The 15,509-nt window shown below is 42.4% G+C and overlaps 2 protein-coding genes across 2 annotated transcripts; one reads left to right on the top strand and one right to left on the bottom strand.

Moving 5' to 3' along the window:
- Nucleotides 1-2,313: 2,313 nt before the first annotated feature.
- On the bottom strand, nt 2,314-5,790 carry fam167b (family with sequence similarity 167 member B). Its single transcript, XM_063498016.1, has 2 exons — nt 5,426-5,790; nt 2,314-4,967 (listed from the first exon to the last, which is right to left on the bottom strand). The coding sequence occupies exons 1-2, from the start codon at nt 5,762-5,764 to the stop codon at nt 4,704-4,706; spliced, it is 603 nt and encodes a 200-aa protein (XP_063354086.1). The 5' UTR covers nt 5,765-5,790; the 3' UTR covers nt 2,314-4,703.
- A 2,200-nt stretch (nt 5,791-7,990) lies between these two features.
- Nucleotides 7,991-14,873, top strand: zgc:154055 (uncharacterized protein LOC556036 homolog). The gene is made up of 10 exons (XM_063497879.1): nt 7,991-8,392; nt 9,504-9,612; nt 9,752-9,877; nt 11,558-11,731; nt 12,388-12,605; nt 12,680-12,841; nt 13,756-13,897; nt 14,155-14,375; nt 14,461-14,612; nt 14,759-14,873. The coding sequence occupies exons 1-10, from the start codon at nt 8,208-8,210 to the stop codon at nt 14,857-14,859; spliced, it is 1,590 nt and encodes a 529-aa protein (XP_063353949.1). The 5' UTR covers nt 7,991-8,207; the 3' UTR covers nt 14,860-14,873.
- Nucleotides 14,874-15,509: the final 636 nt, after the last annotated feature.

The following is a 15,509-nucleotide window of genomic DNA, read 5'->3' as shown; positions in this document are numbered from 1 at the left end:
CAGTTTAGAGACGGGGGGCTTTTGTAGGCCGCGCTTTTGTGTCGCTCGCTGTTTGCATTTAACGTGCGAGTTGCTGACCTTTAAAGTAAAGAACATCTTCAGTGTGCAGCTGAGGTGTTGGTCCAGAGCGGTTCAAAAGATATTTGAATACCTTGCAGCACTTGGGACAGTTGCATTTCCTGTGTCGTGGTTTTATGCCTCAGGTGTTAAGTCAACAAGACTACAAAGTTTTCTTTTTTAGTCAAACATGTGGTTTGAGGATATTCTTGTCTGTGGCCAAAAAATGCTTTAAAATCAACCTTTGGTCTTAGTTTACTCAGCTTACTATTAAAAAACTGTGAAAATATAAACAGAAAAAGCTCGTCACAAGCTCCACATCTCCTTTATATAGAACATTTTGTAACATAGAATCATAATTTTTGCTCTTATTTTGCCTAGCAGGCTGTATCATGGTCACATTTCTACTCGAGAGAAGGCATAAAGTAAAAACCTCTCTGGCTGTTAACACCCTCTAAGCCTGTGCTGTCGCATTTTCGACATTTCATACAACTCTAGCCGTGGACCGCATCTCTTGTCTTGTGGTGAACGGCTGCTGCTACATAGCGTGCACTGGCAGGAAGTCAGTCCAAACATTACAAGAAGTGCACAGAAATATGTGCTTAGAAGACTGCCACAGCATAGATTAAGTCTCACTCATGATGAAACCACCTGAGTTCACTCTTTTTTCCGTTAAAGTGCAGAGTATAAATCTAGGAGGATGTGTGAAATGTGCTTCGCTTTTCTTTTTTTTAATTTTGAGAGTGATGTAAATAGGTAGGTGCATGTGACTGAAGATAAAGTCTAATCATCCAAGAACTCTTCTTTGATACGTGCTGGGAGAAAAAGAGTCCCGCCATGTTTGGAGATCAGCTTTGTGCAGGCCTTCTGGAGCTTTAAGGGTATTCCTTTCTTCCTCTCGACCACAGTTGTCACTACTTCCAAATGTGGTTGGAAATCACATTCTGTTACGCAATCAAACTGCGATGCTATCAGTGTGCAGAAAGTTTTCCAGACCTCCTACCTCCTGCTACATGATGCAGGTGCTGGCCTCTTTCATGAATGTAAATGAGGGTTCTTTTTTTGCTTTTTTTTGCCTCTAGTGCTTACTCATGTGCATCATGTAAGCTTACTTGGCTTCACAATAAACAGATGGATTATTATTCTTTATTTACACTATAATATGTTCTGCTGGTTTGATGGCAGGCAGAAAGATACGGGCAAAAAAGGGTCACGGGAAAGTATCTACAGGGCAAAGAATGAGCAGCCTGAGAAACACAAGTCTGCAGCCCTTTATTCTGAAGGCATTCACTCAAGAATACGGCCTCAAGCCATAGTACTTAATCCTCTGTCTCTTCCATATGATACTCATTTCCATGTGTCTAACTATTGAGGTCCCGCGACCCACATGAGATCATACAACTCCTGAAGTATGTGATCATTTCAACAGCCCTAGTTGCGCTCTCATTTAACACGGTGTCCGCGCTCTGCCAAGGCATATTTCGTGTCGAGCTTGACTATGTCTGTTTCTGCACATCCCTCCAGGGCCCCTTTCATACGTCTGAGTGTTACAGCAGGTCATGGCTGTCTCTTGGGAGGAAAGAAGATACCGTTGTGCCTGGGTGGCTTTAGGACTGAGGGTGGATGATGGAGATGGATGTGCTAGAACATGTGGGGATGTTTTCCCTCACTTACACCGACAGAAATCATACAGTCATCAGCATTTCATATCTCTGTTCATCCATGCTCATGTCTGCTCCTCTCATCTCACAACAACAATTCATTTGAGCTCCTTTAAACATGGCAGGAGTACCTCTGGGCACCCGAGTAAGTGCAGGGTCGAACTGGCCATTGTTTGGATGAGCAGAGCTTGTTTGTTTGACTGTCCTTGCAGTGTTCACAGCTCAGTTTCAGAGCCTTTTACCCATAATTTTAACCCTGATCTTAAACTGAGCCTAACCCTAATTCTAACTTCAACCAGAACTACCTACAAACAGGTCTCTGAAAGGCTGTAAAAATAAAAAATAAAAAAGCAAAAAGAAAAGAGATATCTAACCAAAACTTTCAAGCTTTTACAAAATATCATGACTCTAAACGCTCGAAACCTCAACCTGTTTCTGAAAAAGATGGCTGGGAATGTTTTCATTTCACTATTCGCTGTGCGTGGTTTCCTGAGACACTTATGTTGCTCAGATGAGAGTTTTTTTGAGAAAGCTGTGACCCATTCTGAACAGGCAGGTGTAACACTGTCTCCCATCATATAGTAATTATAACTGATTCAAATATGACAAAAACCTCTTTAATATGTCCTTTATGTGAAAGAAAAAGATTTAGGAATTTACACTTTAAGGCGTTTTTTTTATATATTCTTTCAGTTAAGTCATTACATTCATATTACAACTTGATTTAACAATCTGCATAGAATAATACATTTAATAGATGTTTTACACTTTTAATGCAACCAAAGTTAAATTCATTCATTCTTTAAAAAAAACTAAAATAAAGAGAAAATCATTTAAAATACAAAATACACTTGGTCACTGGCCAGCCACATATAGTCTAAAATCAGTGCTCTGCAGCATCCTGACGTGCTAATGAAAAACAAAGAACAGCGGACACGAGCTCCTGGTTTGTGTCACTGCAGCAGCTAGGTTGCAGAGATATTTTTGGTTTGTGAAGAAGAGGTGTAAAAATGCTGGAGTGTGACCTGCCTGTGGCTGCTGTAAGTGTCTGCATTAAAGGACTTTGTTTACTTCAACGTGTTGCTGAGCATTTCCGTATCGGCCCAGACCAGACAGGAGCAGCTGCCTTCATGCATCAGTTTCAGTAAAGCTGTGTTTCCCAAACTTTTTGGCTCGTGACCTTTTAAAGGGGTCGTTAATGGCTTTGCCTAAATCTTACTTGACATTCAAAGTGCCGAAAATATATTTGATGGGAATACATTTGACTCTTTTCAGAAGTCATGACCCAGTTACTTAAAAAATAAATAAATAAAAATCTGCAGATGTGAACATCAGCAGTTAGTGCGCGGCTGTGCAGAAATGGTATCTAATCATGATGCTTGTAAAAGCATGATGGCATGTAAGAAGTAAAGAGGTTTTAACCTTACTTAACTGCAGTCCTCACATGGCAGATCACGGTAGGTTAAAAATAAAACTTGAGTCATGATTTCAGAGAAGAGACGTTGCTGCTGAGGTATTTAAATGTATTTTAGGGGAGAGCTATTAGATTCCATTATATTCAAGAGAAGCCAGGCAAAGTGAGAAACTCACAGCCAACCCAAACCAATCCAGAGAGATGAGTAGCATGAGTAGCACTGCAGGCCACAGGGGAAATATGTAATTTTGGTTTGTTGTTTTTTTCTGCACGGATTCAAGCTTGAAAACAGCTTCAATATGTTTTGTCTTTATTTCATTTTCTAAATTGTAACATCTCACTTTTGTTCCAAGACCTATTTAGGTTGGCAGCATAACTTCTGAGGTGATGTAAAGTAGTGTGACCTGAACACGTGGGAGGGCTATTTTCATTTCTGTATAAACTTAAAGTTGACCTAACATTTCCTCATTTTCTGTCATACAGTGCTTAACAAATGAATTAGATCAGAAATGATTTAGAAATCTGTAAAAAAAGAAAAAGAAAAAAAAGACTTGAACAAAAAATTATTTTCTTTTGTTTTTTATCAGGCAAATTGTTGCTTCTGTTCAGGAATGCAAGTAAATGACTGTAAATGACTGTAATTCTCAGATAACATTAATTATATTTTTTTATTTTATTTTCATTACAAATATAAATTTGATTAAAGCGCCTGCACGTGCTGACAGATTTCAGAAGCATAAAAATTAATTTGGTAATTTTCGAATGCATGCTCTAATGCATGTGTTAATCACTGTATATATAAGTTATATCTGTTCTAGGCACATTACAATGGAGAACAGTCATATTAAACATGAATGAAGTTCCCAATAATGAGGTCAGTGTATGCAAAGTAATCCCCGTGAGCCAAAAGCTCAGGCTGCAGACTGCTCCAAACACAGTTTCCAACAGTTTTTTTCTAATGACCTCAATGAGAGGGGATAACCTTAACAAAATCGCCTCACCTCTTCTCAAGAGGGGCAGCCAGTCACAATAAAGGTGGATTCGAGGAGCTGAAATGTCTCGTTTCCAACAGTGGGTGGAGTGAACTCAGTAGAAGGTAAATAAGGCATAGTTGAAATGTGAATATGTGAATATAAACAGATTTATAAATGAGTTATTGTCCCGCTTAAACTTCTTTGTTAAATATGAATTTGCATCACCAAATCACCTTGGTTTCTGATATTAAAAATATACTCAGTTCACTGAGTATACGTCAGTCTAGCTCTTAGTCTTCATTAATTCTCTCAGTCAACAGCAGAGCTGCCCAGACCTCATCCAGCAGGAAGCTGCGTGATGATAAAGGTGTGTGAGCTGCAGGTCTGTATGCACAGGCTTCCTCATGCATGTCATACCAAGGCACACATCAAAGTCATCATCGTTTTCATTTTCATTCACAGCTGCTAGTGGCTCATCTTTACTTTTGCCCCACTGCACCTCCCAAAACGGAAATAACCCTTTATAACAATAATGCCTACACAAACACAGAGGAGGTGACGGAGCGTCCTCAGTGGCACGAGTGAGGCCTGCGGTCTTTAACACAGTGAGAAACGCCTGGAGTTGATGTTCATCTTGGTGAGGCCCAGATGTTTTAGAGGGGTGGACAGAGCAAAGGCAGCCTTCATAGGGATATCACACAGCAGGTCCGACTCCTCTCCGCACTCCTCCAGCTCGTACGTTGCGTCGTCCAGCATCTCCTTGTGACGGTGGCACACTTGCTCCACTTTGAGCCGATGGATCTCCACCCGCAGACGGATCAGCTGACGGGCCAGTCGGTTGTCCTGAACTTGCATTTCCCTCTGAGGGTAGAGGAGGGGGTGGAGGGAGCGCGGTTGAGAAGAAAGTGAGTTTCAGTGTTCAGTTTAGCAGAACATATGTGGAAGTTTGGATTTGGATGGTGCCTATCTCCTCATCAAAGGGTAAAAATCATGTGGAATAGATGGGTTGCAGCTTATGAGAAAACAGGCACCATATTGTTTCACAATCTGTGTGTTTAGACTTCTTTCCCTTAAGTTAAGACAAGCAGTCATGCAAGGAAGATCACTGACACCTAAAGAGATGCCTATCTGTTTTAAAGGTGAAGTAGGAGATAGATAGCTATCTGTATTTCTCGAGAATGGATAAGAACTCTGTATTATTTATTTATTTATTCATTTATTAGTTTTAATGATTGGAGATTATCAAGAAGTGAAAATTATTTCTCAGGGCGTGACGCATCTTTAGATAAAAATCTAATCAAATTTCTGGAGGAACTCACCAGCTCTTTTCTAAGATGCTCCAGGGCATCGTCCATGGTGTCAAAGCCACAGATGCTGCCCACAACCAGTTCTGAGCTCCCGTTCCTCAAAATTGCCGGCACGGAAACGACTTGCTGTCCTCCTGAGTCGGGATCGTCCGCGGAATTTCTTTCCTTCCACGCTCGGCTCTGTACGCGCTCCTGCCACTCGAGGTAGGACGGTCTGCGGGTCTGTAACTTCAGCTTCTCCGTGAGCGCTTTCACGCTGTCCAGATCCTCCGTGTCGCCCTCGGAGGACGAGCCGTCTCCAAGCTCCTTAAAATCCATCGATGCAGCAGATTGCTGATACACACTGAGCATTCAGGGAGCAGGCTCGCTTTCTGCGCTGGCAGCTTGGCGATTAGAGCGCAACAGGTCCATGCCTCTTCCTTTATAGGGAGAAATAGCGCAGTGACCGCCCATCCCGCACAGGACAGGGAGGCTGGAGAGTTTGCAAGCTTTTGTCAGGCGAGGGAACAAGATATCCTGAAACCTAATCCCCCAGGATCTTACAGCAAAGTCTGATTATCTGCCTAATAAAAAAATAGATTTTATTACTGTGCATTCACAAGTTAAATGACTTAAAACGATTTAAAATAGTTTTACATTTATATTACAGGAGAAACTGCCAACAGAGAAACGAATACAGATGTATGCATGTATTTCCTGGACATCACACGTTGATGTGCAGGAATCGCTTTTCTCTTTCTGCTTGCCTTGCTTTGCATTCTGGGGTAGTTTTGATCTAAAAGTGGGTCAATTAACTGCCTGCACTGAAGTACAGATTAAATTTTCATCTGCAGTATGAAAATGGAAATAATCAAGTAAAGTACAAAAAACGTGCGGGTGGATGTCTGAGAAAAATCTATACATACTTACATACTTACACACAGTCAGGTGAAAAACCAAGTTTTCTGTTCAGCTATGTAAAAAAGTAAGTAGCCTGCAGGCTTACTGTGCAATTTCCCAACAAATTCCCCTCAAGGTCAGACCGAGCAATGCTCAGAAAAACTGCAAAAACCCAGGAGCTCCATCTCAGACTCTACAGGCCCCAGTTAGCATGTTAAAGGTTAAAGTTCATGACAATAAAATTAGAAAAAGACAGAACACCTTGGCTTCTTTGGAAGGGTTGCCAGGAGAAAGCCTCCTCTCTAAAAATAACATGGCAGCACGGCTTAGGTTGGCAAAGTTGCAAATGAACAAACCATAAGACTTCTGGAACAACATCCATTTGTTTGTCCATAACGCACAGCACCATGTTTGCAGACACCCAAACATAACTTATCAGCCCAAACCCCTTATATCAACTGTGAGCATGGTGGTGGAGGTGTGCTGATTTGGGCACCTAGCAGTCACTGAGTATACCTCCTCCTCTGTATACCGATGCAGAATGAAATGTGGAGACATCTGTCCAACAGATAAAAATTGGCCAAAACTGGGTCATGTAACAGGACAATTACCCCAACCACAGCAGCAGAGATACAACGGCTAAACTGCTTAAAAAAAAAAAAAAAAAAAAGCAAAAGAATCAATGTGCTGCAATGATCCAGTCAAAGTACAGAGCTCAACCTGACTGAGAAGAGCTGTGCATGAATAAGATCCTGCAAACCTCAATGAGCTGAAGCAACGCTGTAAAGACGAGCGGGGCTAAAACTCTTCCACAATGTGACACATCGATAAAGTCAAACAGAAAACTGCCAGAGGTACTTCTACAAGCTTCTGAATCATGGGGGTGGACTCAGTTTATCACTAAGACTGCATATAAAACTTACTGGATACATACACTCAAGTACATAAATATATCTAAGCTAGTTATTTTAGGCCTATGTTGCTCACTTTTTTCTTTCACTTTAAAACATGTTTGTGGGTGTGTTTTCTTGCATCAGTGTTCCTGTTTTTATTATTGTGGTTTATGCTGCATGAATTATATTCCCTGGGGCAAAATGTGTGTTTAAATGGATGGATGGGATAGGACAAAGCACCATATTTTCCAGTTGGTTCAACAGCCCACACGTGGGTGCACAGATACACTGTACTCTATTACGTTACGTTTACTCTTTACATTAAGGCTAGATACTTATTTATATATTTTACAGGTGACTTTATTTAATGTGTCATAGCTGAAAGTTGTAGGTTCAGTACCAGCTACACTTGTTTACACTGTAATGCATCGTAATACCAGCAAAGTGATACTGTGTCAATATTTTGTGGCTGACAGATTTCAATAGTTACACACAGCAAAAGCCAACTTGGCAGAGGAGTTGTGATTTACGATCTTTTGTGCTTGAGTATGGCGCCATCTAGTGACAATCTAATATACTACAGGCACCTCACAGTGGCTCCTTCCCCTCCCCGCCCTCCCTTCTGCAGTGCGCATAAGTTTTACTAGTGATAAGTGACACTTCTCACTCACTGTCTCAGGAAACGTAGACTTCCGCCTTTTGTCGCCTAAAGCAGCACATTTTCCACTCCCACGGCAGTTGAGCTTTGCCAGCTGTGTGTGCAAAGGTGTAGCCACATAAGAGGACGACAATGTTCAGGAAAATATGAAGCTTCTTCTATTTATAGACTTCTTATCGCCAATCAAACAGAGCGCGGCTGCAACGCTGCCCAACCAGCTGTGCGTGCAGAGGAGGAAGCCTGCTTTCGTTTTCTTACAAGAGACGCGAGGACGTGATTGAGGTGCTGCTCGGCCTCTTCTGTAGTTTAGAAAGAACAGAAACAAAGTTCTGCAGACGGACTTTGGGTGTTTGAAGGGGGGCTGATGGAGTTTGCTGAGCACATCAAGACGGCCAATGTGGAGGATGTTGTGCTCCGACAGCCGCTGCAACCTCCGAGCAGAGGAACCCTGTGCATCACCGGCCACCACCTGCTCTTCTCGGACAGGGAGGAGAGCGACTCCCGGCAGGTTTTATTGCTCCTCAGGAACATCGATGCCATTGAGAAAAGGTGAGGCAGGATTGAGGTCAGAAAGGTGATAAGGAACCAGATCAAAAATGCGTCTTATTAAGAAAGGTAACGAGTATCCTGCGAGAACAATGTCGCACTTTTCTCTATCTCAATTATTTTTTAATTGATTAAATTGTTGATTAAATCTTTTGATGGTGGACTCGTGACTCTTAGAACTTCTTTATTATGATTGTAACTCGCTTGATCAAACCAGTAATCACACTAATCAACACGAAACGGTGTGAACTTGCCGGTAATTCCTCTAATCTCTCATTCCTTCCTCAAATCTTTTTTAACCAGTGTGGAAAACCTTACGGGCTATTCCGGTTTCTTCTCTAATGCAAGCCACAGTGAAAGGTTGGACATCCTCTGTGTTGCCATGTCATGCTGTGTGTTGCTCTTGTTACCCGCAATTCTGAAGAAGTAACATTTCCCAACAAGATTAACGCAACGTTTTTTCCGTTTGCCGACCTCCACATGCTGTGTGCTGCTTGCAACTAACAGCTTTTTTTCTTCATAGCTTTCTGAAACCTTTTGGTAGGTATTGCCCCCCCCCCCCCTCCCCCACCACACACACACAAACACACACACACACACACACACACACACACACACACACATGTCTGGTTTGCTATCCTCGTGGGGACATCCCATTGACATAATGCTTTCCCTAGCCCCTTACCCTAACCCTAACCATTAAAAATGAATGCCTAACCCTAACCCTTACCCTAAACCTAACCATAACCTAATTGTAACCCTGACAGTAAAACCGCATTTTGAGTGTGAAAATTGCTTTCAACCCCGAGGGGACCTGGATTTTGGTCCCCACGGTGCAGAAAGTCCCCACCAGGATAGTAAAAGTCAGATTTTGGTCCCCACCAGGATAGTACGAACCCGTACACACACACACACACACACACAATCTACCTGACTCGTTTTGCCCACTTTTTCTGCTGCAAGTCGAGCCTTATGCACCTCCATAGGCAATATATGGGGCTCTTAGAGGGGGTGCATTTTTTCTTTTGTGTAAGAATCATATATTTGTGTTTGTGTGTGTGTGTGTGTGTGTGTGTGTGTGTGTGTGTGTGTGTGTGTGTGTGTGTGTGTGTAGGATGTCTGGTTCATCTGGAACAATTACGATGAAGTGTAAAGATCTGCGTGTGCTCCAGCTTGAAATCCCAGGCATGGAACAGTGTCTCAACATTGCACACTCTATCGAGGTATACAACTAATGCAACCTGAAACACACAGGCATAAGAAAAGCAATCTAACTGTTGGTCTTAGAGTATCCTGTTATTTTTCTGCATATGTTTTTCACTGCTTTGCATGTATCGGTAATCTCTCTTTAACTTTCTGCAGACACTGTCCTGTCTGGACTGCGTGTCCGCAATGTACCCTTTCTTTTACCGACCTGTTGATCTCAGCCTGCCGGAGCAGTGGGGTCTCTCATCTCCTGAAATGCACTACAGTCAGATGAAGGAACTTGTAAGCAACATATAAAACTCTGTATGCTTGTTTTCTGCTGTACATAATGTAATACTTGTAGACACAGACATTTTTCAGGTAACATTTTCCAGCAATGTCCCTACAACCACATGACAGGAAAATGCCAGGGAAGTGTAGGGGTCGGGATTCAGGATATCCTTCTTGCTTAGCTTTCATTTGTTTCCCCCTTAACTTCAGAATGTGTTGCACACAGCTTGAATTCATGTATAACACACCAACGTCTTCCCGTGGGAATGGCATGTTGCTATGGTGAAGGGTCGCAGCTGAGGGCAGCATTTTTGCATGTGTTTTACAGACACAAAATTCCCAGAACATGTAGGATATCTGTGCTTTTAACCAGACCAGCCTGAGTAGTGTTTTTCACCCAGGATAAAGTGGTTAGAATTTGCAAGTCCCAATTATTTCTCTCCCACTGACTCTTTCCATCAAAACAGGAGCTGAGCTGTTCTGTGTAGTTATAAACTACGAGCTTAGACTCTATGCCAAAAGGAGTTTTGAAGAATACCTTTTACCATTTAGGGAACTTGATGATTAAGTTTCTTTGATAAAATTAAAAAAAGTGAGAAAGTTGTTATAGCTGTAAGGCAAACAGAGCTATAGTGATTTAGCTTAGCCTGACACATTATAGGAGAATTCTTCAACAGCAATGATGGTGAAAGAAGTGTGACACCTTACTTTGGCGCAGACAGGTGATTTGATGCATGGTTTCTATGGTTTTATGTCATTGTGATGTTTCAAATAAGAGTGCAGGGATGTTTTAAGATAGTTGCTGAGTGGCTTCCAGAAGGACTTTAGCTTAGCTTAGCTTACAAAAAACATTAGAAGTAGCTGTAAACAGCTGATCTGGCTCCCTGCAAGGGTAAGAATCAGTGAGCTTCAGAAGCAACACTTCTGAAGCTCACTGATTACTATGCTGTATTTTTTTGATTTTACCTGTTTTTTATAGGCAGGCTCCTCTGGTCACCAACCTCACAGTGCCAAAAAGACTTAAAAAGAGACATGCCCCACGTTAGGTTTTGTGCACATTAAGGAAAGCAGATATTCAGTAGAGGTCTTTGAATGGAAGCTTTCTTTACTTGGGAGAGAGCCAAGCTACTGTTTACAGTACTTATCCTTAAGTAACCAGTTGGTTAGAGTACATTTTTATTTGTTATATTGAGGAAATGGTACCTATTCATGAGGTTAACCGATTAGAATCAAGTTCCACAATTTGGGTTTTCAGGACTGCACCTAATCAGGTGTAGGTACTACTGAGAAAAAAAGTCCCTAAAAGAGGCCACACAGGAGTGATCCTGCAGTCTGGACATGAAGAAAGGTTCAGATCTCCCTAAAATCATCCCCAAGTTCATGAACTGGTAAACAGCCTGTCCAGTAGTAGTCATGGTCTTTTATTTTTCTTAATCTCTTAATAAGAAATCAAATAAGCCATCATAGGGCAGTTGTTATTACTTAAAGATCCACTAAGGATTAGCTTGGAGCATAAGCACACGCTTTATGCAAAATAAAAATAACGGGACTTTCCTCACCTGTGAACTGGACTACTCCCAGTCCAGCTCAGCTCAAAGAGTCCCCTGTGACTTTAGCAACCGGGAGGTTAGCATGAATAATAACAGGTTACTTGATACTAAAGCTCACATTTTCCTTTATCGCCTTTTTCAGTATGAGAAGTGGAGACTGAGCACCGTGAACAGAGATTACTCGGTTTGTCCCTCCTACCCTCCGGCAGTCATCGTCCCAAAAAGCATAGACGACGACACGCTGAAAAAAGCAGCCAAATTCAGACAGGGAGGACGTTTCCCTGTTCTCTGCTACTACCACAAGAAGAACGGCATGGTGAGGTGATTTAGTGTTCACTTTTAGTGTCACGGTTTGTGGCAGAATGGCTAAAAGCAATATAAAATCCAAACATGAACAGAAAACACCAGAGGAAACAAACAATCCAACGACTAACACAGGAGAGACAGGGGGACAATATATAGTCGAAGGAAGTGGGAACGGCTGAAGACAAGACACAGGTGAAGAGAATCAAACAGCCACACAGGAGGGAAGCAAAACTAGACAAGACACAGGATATGTATATATATCTATCTATCTATCTATCTATCTATATATATATATATATATATATAGATAGATAGATAGATAGATAGATATAGATATATATATATAACTGACTACCAAAATAAAAGATCTGAATTGCTGAACATGGAGAACTTGACTCAGGAGGATAGAACAGTACTCAGAGGAAAGAGAGTGAAACTAAAACTCATAAAACCAGTGAACAGAAGAAAACTGTCAAATATTGCGCAACACTTGACACCAGGAAGCCATAGAGAAACTCATTCCATAATGATGCAAAATACTCGAGAGCCAAAATCAAAGCAATCATACGAAAATAAAATAATTTAAAGTCCCAAATTCAAAAAACCTGTTATGGTTAAGGCTACACATTTAACTGAACATTGTTAACAGGATGAAAAATGTTGTAGGTAATCATGCGCAGCAGTCAGCCGCTGCTAGGAGCCAATAGGAAGCGCTGCAAGGAAGATGAGCTGCTCCTCCAGGCTGTGATTGAGGGTTCGGACAAAGGCTACATAATTGACACTCGCTCCAGTCAGCAGGCTCAACAGGCCAGGATGACAGGTGGAGGGTTTGAGTCTAAATCGTTCTACAACTGCTGGAAGAGATTTCACAGACAGATGGAAAGGTGTGTTTGCTGACTGTCTGATAATACTGATTTGTCAAACTTGCTTCACTACACACTGCCTCATATGTGTGCAGGGGTAAAGCTCTCCAGGAGAGCCTAATTAAACTGGTGGAGGCTTGTTGTGACGAGTCCAACAACATGGACCGCTGGCTCAGTAAGCTGGAGAATTCAAAGTGGCTGTCACACGTCCAAAATGCTCTTTCCACTGCCGGCCTGCTGGTGGAGTGTGTGGAGAGGTATGAACAACACCCACACTCTTATGACTTGGAAAACTTTATGGTAATATCTTGTGACTAATTCAATTTTATCTGGAAAGTACCAATTTACAGCAACTCCCATCTCAATGTGCTTTTTATTGTAAAGACGCTATAATATTAGAGAGAAAACCCACCGAGGATCAGCACTTGGTGACAGTGGGGAGGAAGAAATTACTTTTAACAGGAACAGAGCTCAGACATAATCAGGATCAGGGACAGGCAGCTATCTGCTCTAAGTTTAGTCTTCAAACTTTCCTTTTTGCTAAAGCATATAGTTAGGGCTGGATCAGGTGACCCTGAATCCTCCCTTAGTTATGCTGCAATAGGTGTAAGCTGCTGGGGGATTCCCATGATGCACTGGGCTTTTCTTCTTCACTCACTGTGTAAATAGACCTCTCTGCACTGAATCATACTTGTTATTAATCTCTGGCTCTCTACCACAGCATGTCTTTATCCTGTCTTCCTTCTCCCTCCTCAACCAATCACAGCAGATGGCCCCGCCCCTCCCTCAGCCTGGTTCTGTTTCTTCCTGTTAAAAGGGAGTTTTTCCTTCCCACTGTCGCCAAAGTGCTTGCTCATAGGGGGTCATATGATTGTTTGGCTTTTCTCTGTATGTATTATTGTAGGGTCTACCTTACAGTACAAAGCGCCTTGAGGTGACTATTGTTGTGATTTGGCGCTGTATAAGTAAAATTGAATTGAATTGAATGTAGAGACAGAAATACCAAGAGCTACCACAAGCAGACACAGGACAAGGAAGTGAGGGCAAGTCAACAACCACTTCTTTTAAATCTTGAAGAAACAGAAAGAAGGCAGTTCCCATAACTGTCTTCCTTACATATACACACTGGTTTGCTTTTCTTATACATGTTAATGAGTGTTGTTTCTTCCAGGGATGGCCATTCTGTTCTTGTTCACGGCTCTGAAGGGACAGACTGCTCTTTGCTCATCAGCACTCTGGCTCAGCTCATCATGGATCCATGCTGCCGCACAGTGGAGGGCTTCTTGGGACTGCTGGAGAGAGAGTGGATACAGGCGCGTGCCAGGTTTTAAGTCGGGGAGGATTAGGAAGAATTTTAAATGTCTTTTTTCTTGATTTGCTCCCATAAATGTTGGCGAGAATCCAAAGAAATGCATTGTAATGTTGGGGATCTCAGTCTACTTCTGACACGAGTGTCCAAACAAGTCGTGAGCTTTTAAAAATAGAAGCACACCCAGCGACTACAGGACTGAGTCTATCTGTTGCCACAAAATTAGATCCTAAAAGCTGACATGTGTTTGTGTGTTTGCAGGCAGGACACCCGTTCCAGCAGCGATGCGCTCACTCAGCTTACTCCCATGCTCGTCTCCAGCAGGAGTCTCCGGTGTTCCTGCTGCTGCTGGACTGTGTGTGGCAGCTTTGGCGGCAGTTCCCCTTGGCTCTGGGCTTCTCTGAGGCGCTGCTCCTGCGACTGGCGACTGAAGCTTATGCCTCGGATTATGGCACCTTTCTGTGTAACAGTGATCAGGAAAGGTCAGTTTTTTCTACATATTTAAAGATTGCTGCTGAGTGTCTTCATTTCAAACTAAGATTCACATTTTATTTGCCTTTCAATCAGGTGTGCCTTGGGAGTAAAGGACAGGACTCACTGTTTGTTCCAGGCTCTGCTAAGGCCCACAGAGAGGGATTACTACTCTAACCCCCTGTATGAACGCACTGAGCTAGCAATCTGGCCCTCAGTTCATCCTCAGTCCCTGCAGCTCTGGAAAGGTGAGCTTTGCCCGGCACTTGTCTTCAGACCTTATCTTTGTTAGCCTTTAATGTAATTGCAGTGTTGCTGTTCTGAGCTTATGTTGTTACCGCTTTAGTTTAGTTTAAGTGTTGGTGCTCACTCTGCCCCGCTGTCTGACCCTCAGGCTATTTTTTGAGGTGGACCCAGCAGGTTCGTCACCTTGAAGAGGCTCAGGAGGAAATCAGAAACATGGTCATTGAGTGGGGGAAGTTAGCACGCAGCTGATGCCTCGTTCGTGTGAACGAGGTGGGATCACATGGTTCCAAGGAGTTAAAACAAAATACCTGATTTTGATTTGACCTCTCGCCTTCAAGGTTGCCCGCTGGGCACTTCTGGACTGTTTTCGCCCTGGCTGAAACTTGTAGATCACTCCAAACCTGGAAGTCCCATTCTTATTGCACTCCATGGATTTAAAAACTTCTATGCCAGTATGATCCAGCTTTTATTAAAGATACTTACCTGTGAAGAGGACAGTGTACCAGACCAAACAGCAGACTCCACAGTGTTCCAGTCAGGTGAGGAGTGTGAGTGCGTTGAAAAGGCAAGACGATCTTCATGTTCCTCCTCAGAATGATATTCAAATTGTAGGCTCACGATTTTGATGTGTTCCAACACGCATCACATTCAAAATTGTGCAGGGGGCAGAAGAATTTCATGAGGGTTAGATTGACTTGGACAAAACAGTTAGATTTTGGATACATGTCTAAATTCACCTGTTTCACAAAGCTGTGGATACCCATTGTTAGAGATGTTAAGCAGGAAAATGGCACACTGAATTGTAACTAAAATGTTTTTCAAAGAAGGAAAAATTGCCAACAGTGACGCTATCCAACCACGCAGCTCTGTTTACCACAGTGGAAAATCTTAGTCTTTTT

This window comes from Pelmatolapia mariae, linkage group LG16_19, assembly GCF_036321145.2.
Source record: "Pelmatolapia mariae isolate MD_Pm_ZW linkage group LG16_19, Pm_UMD_F_2, whole genome shotgun sequence".
Classification (NCBI taxonomy): domain Eukaryota; kingdom Metazoa; phylum Chordata; class Actinopteri; order Cichliformes; family Cichlidae; genus Pelmatolapia; species Pelmatolapia mariae.
This window is presented reverse-complemented; position numbering and strand designations above follow the sequence as displayed.

Excerpts from the sequence above, each read along its gene's own strand:
- fam167b (XM_063498016.1), bottom strand. The coding sequence starts at position 5,764 with ATGCTCAGTGTGTATCAGCAATCTGCTGCATCGATGGATTTTAAGGAG. Across the intron at positions 4,968-5,425 it reads AGCATCTTAGAAAAGAGCTG|AGGGAAATGCAAGTTCAGGA; the intron begins GTGAGTTCCTCC and ends CTCTACCCTCAG.
- zgc:154055 (XM_063497879.1), top strand. The coding sequence starts at position 8,208 with ATGGAGTTTGCTGAGCACATCAAGACGGCCAATGTGGAGGATGTTGTG. Across the intron at positions 9,613-9,751 it reads ACATTGCACACTCTATCGAG|ACACTGTCCTGTCTGGACTG; the intron begins GTATACAACTAA and ends AACTTTCTGCAG. Across the intron at positions 9,878-11,557 it reads ACAGTCAGATGAAGGAACTT|TATGAGAAGTGGAGACTGAG; the intron begins GTAAGCAACATA and ends CGCCTTTTTCAG.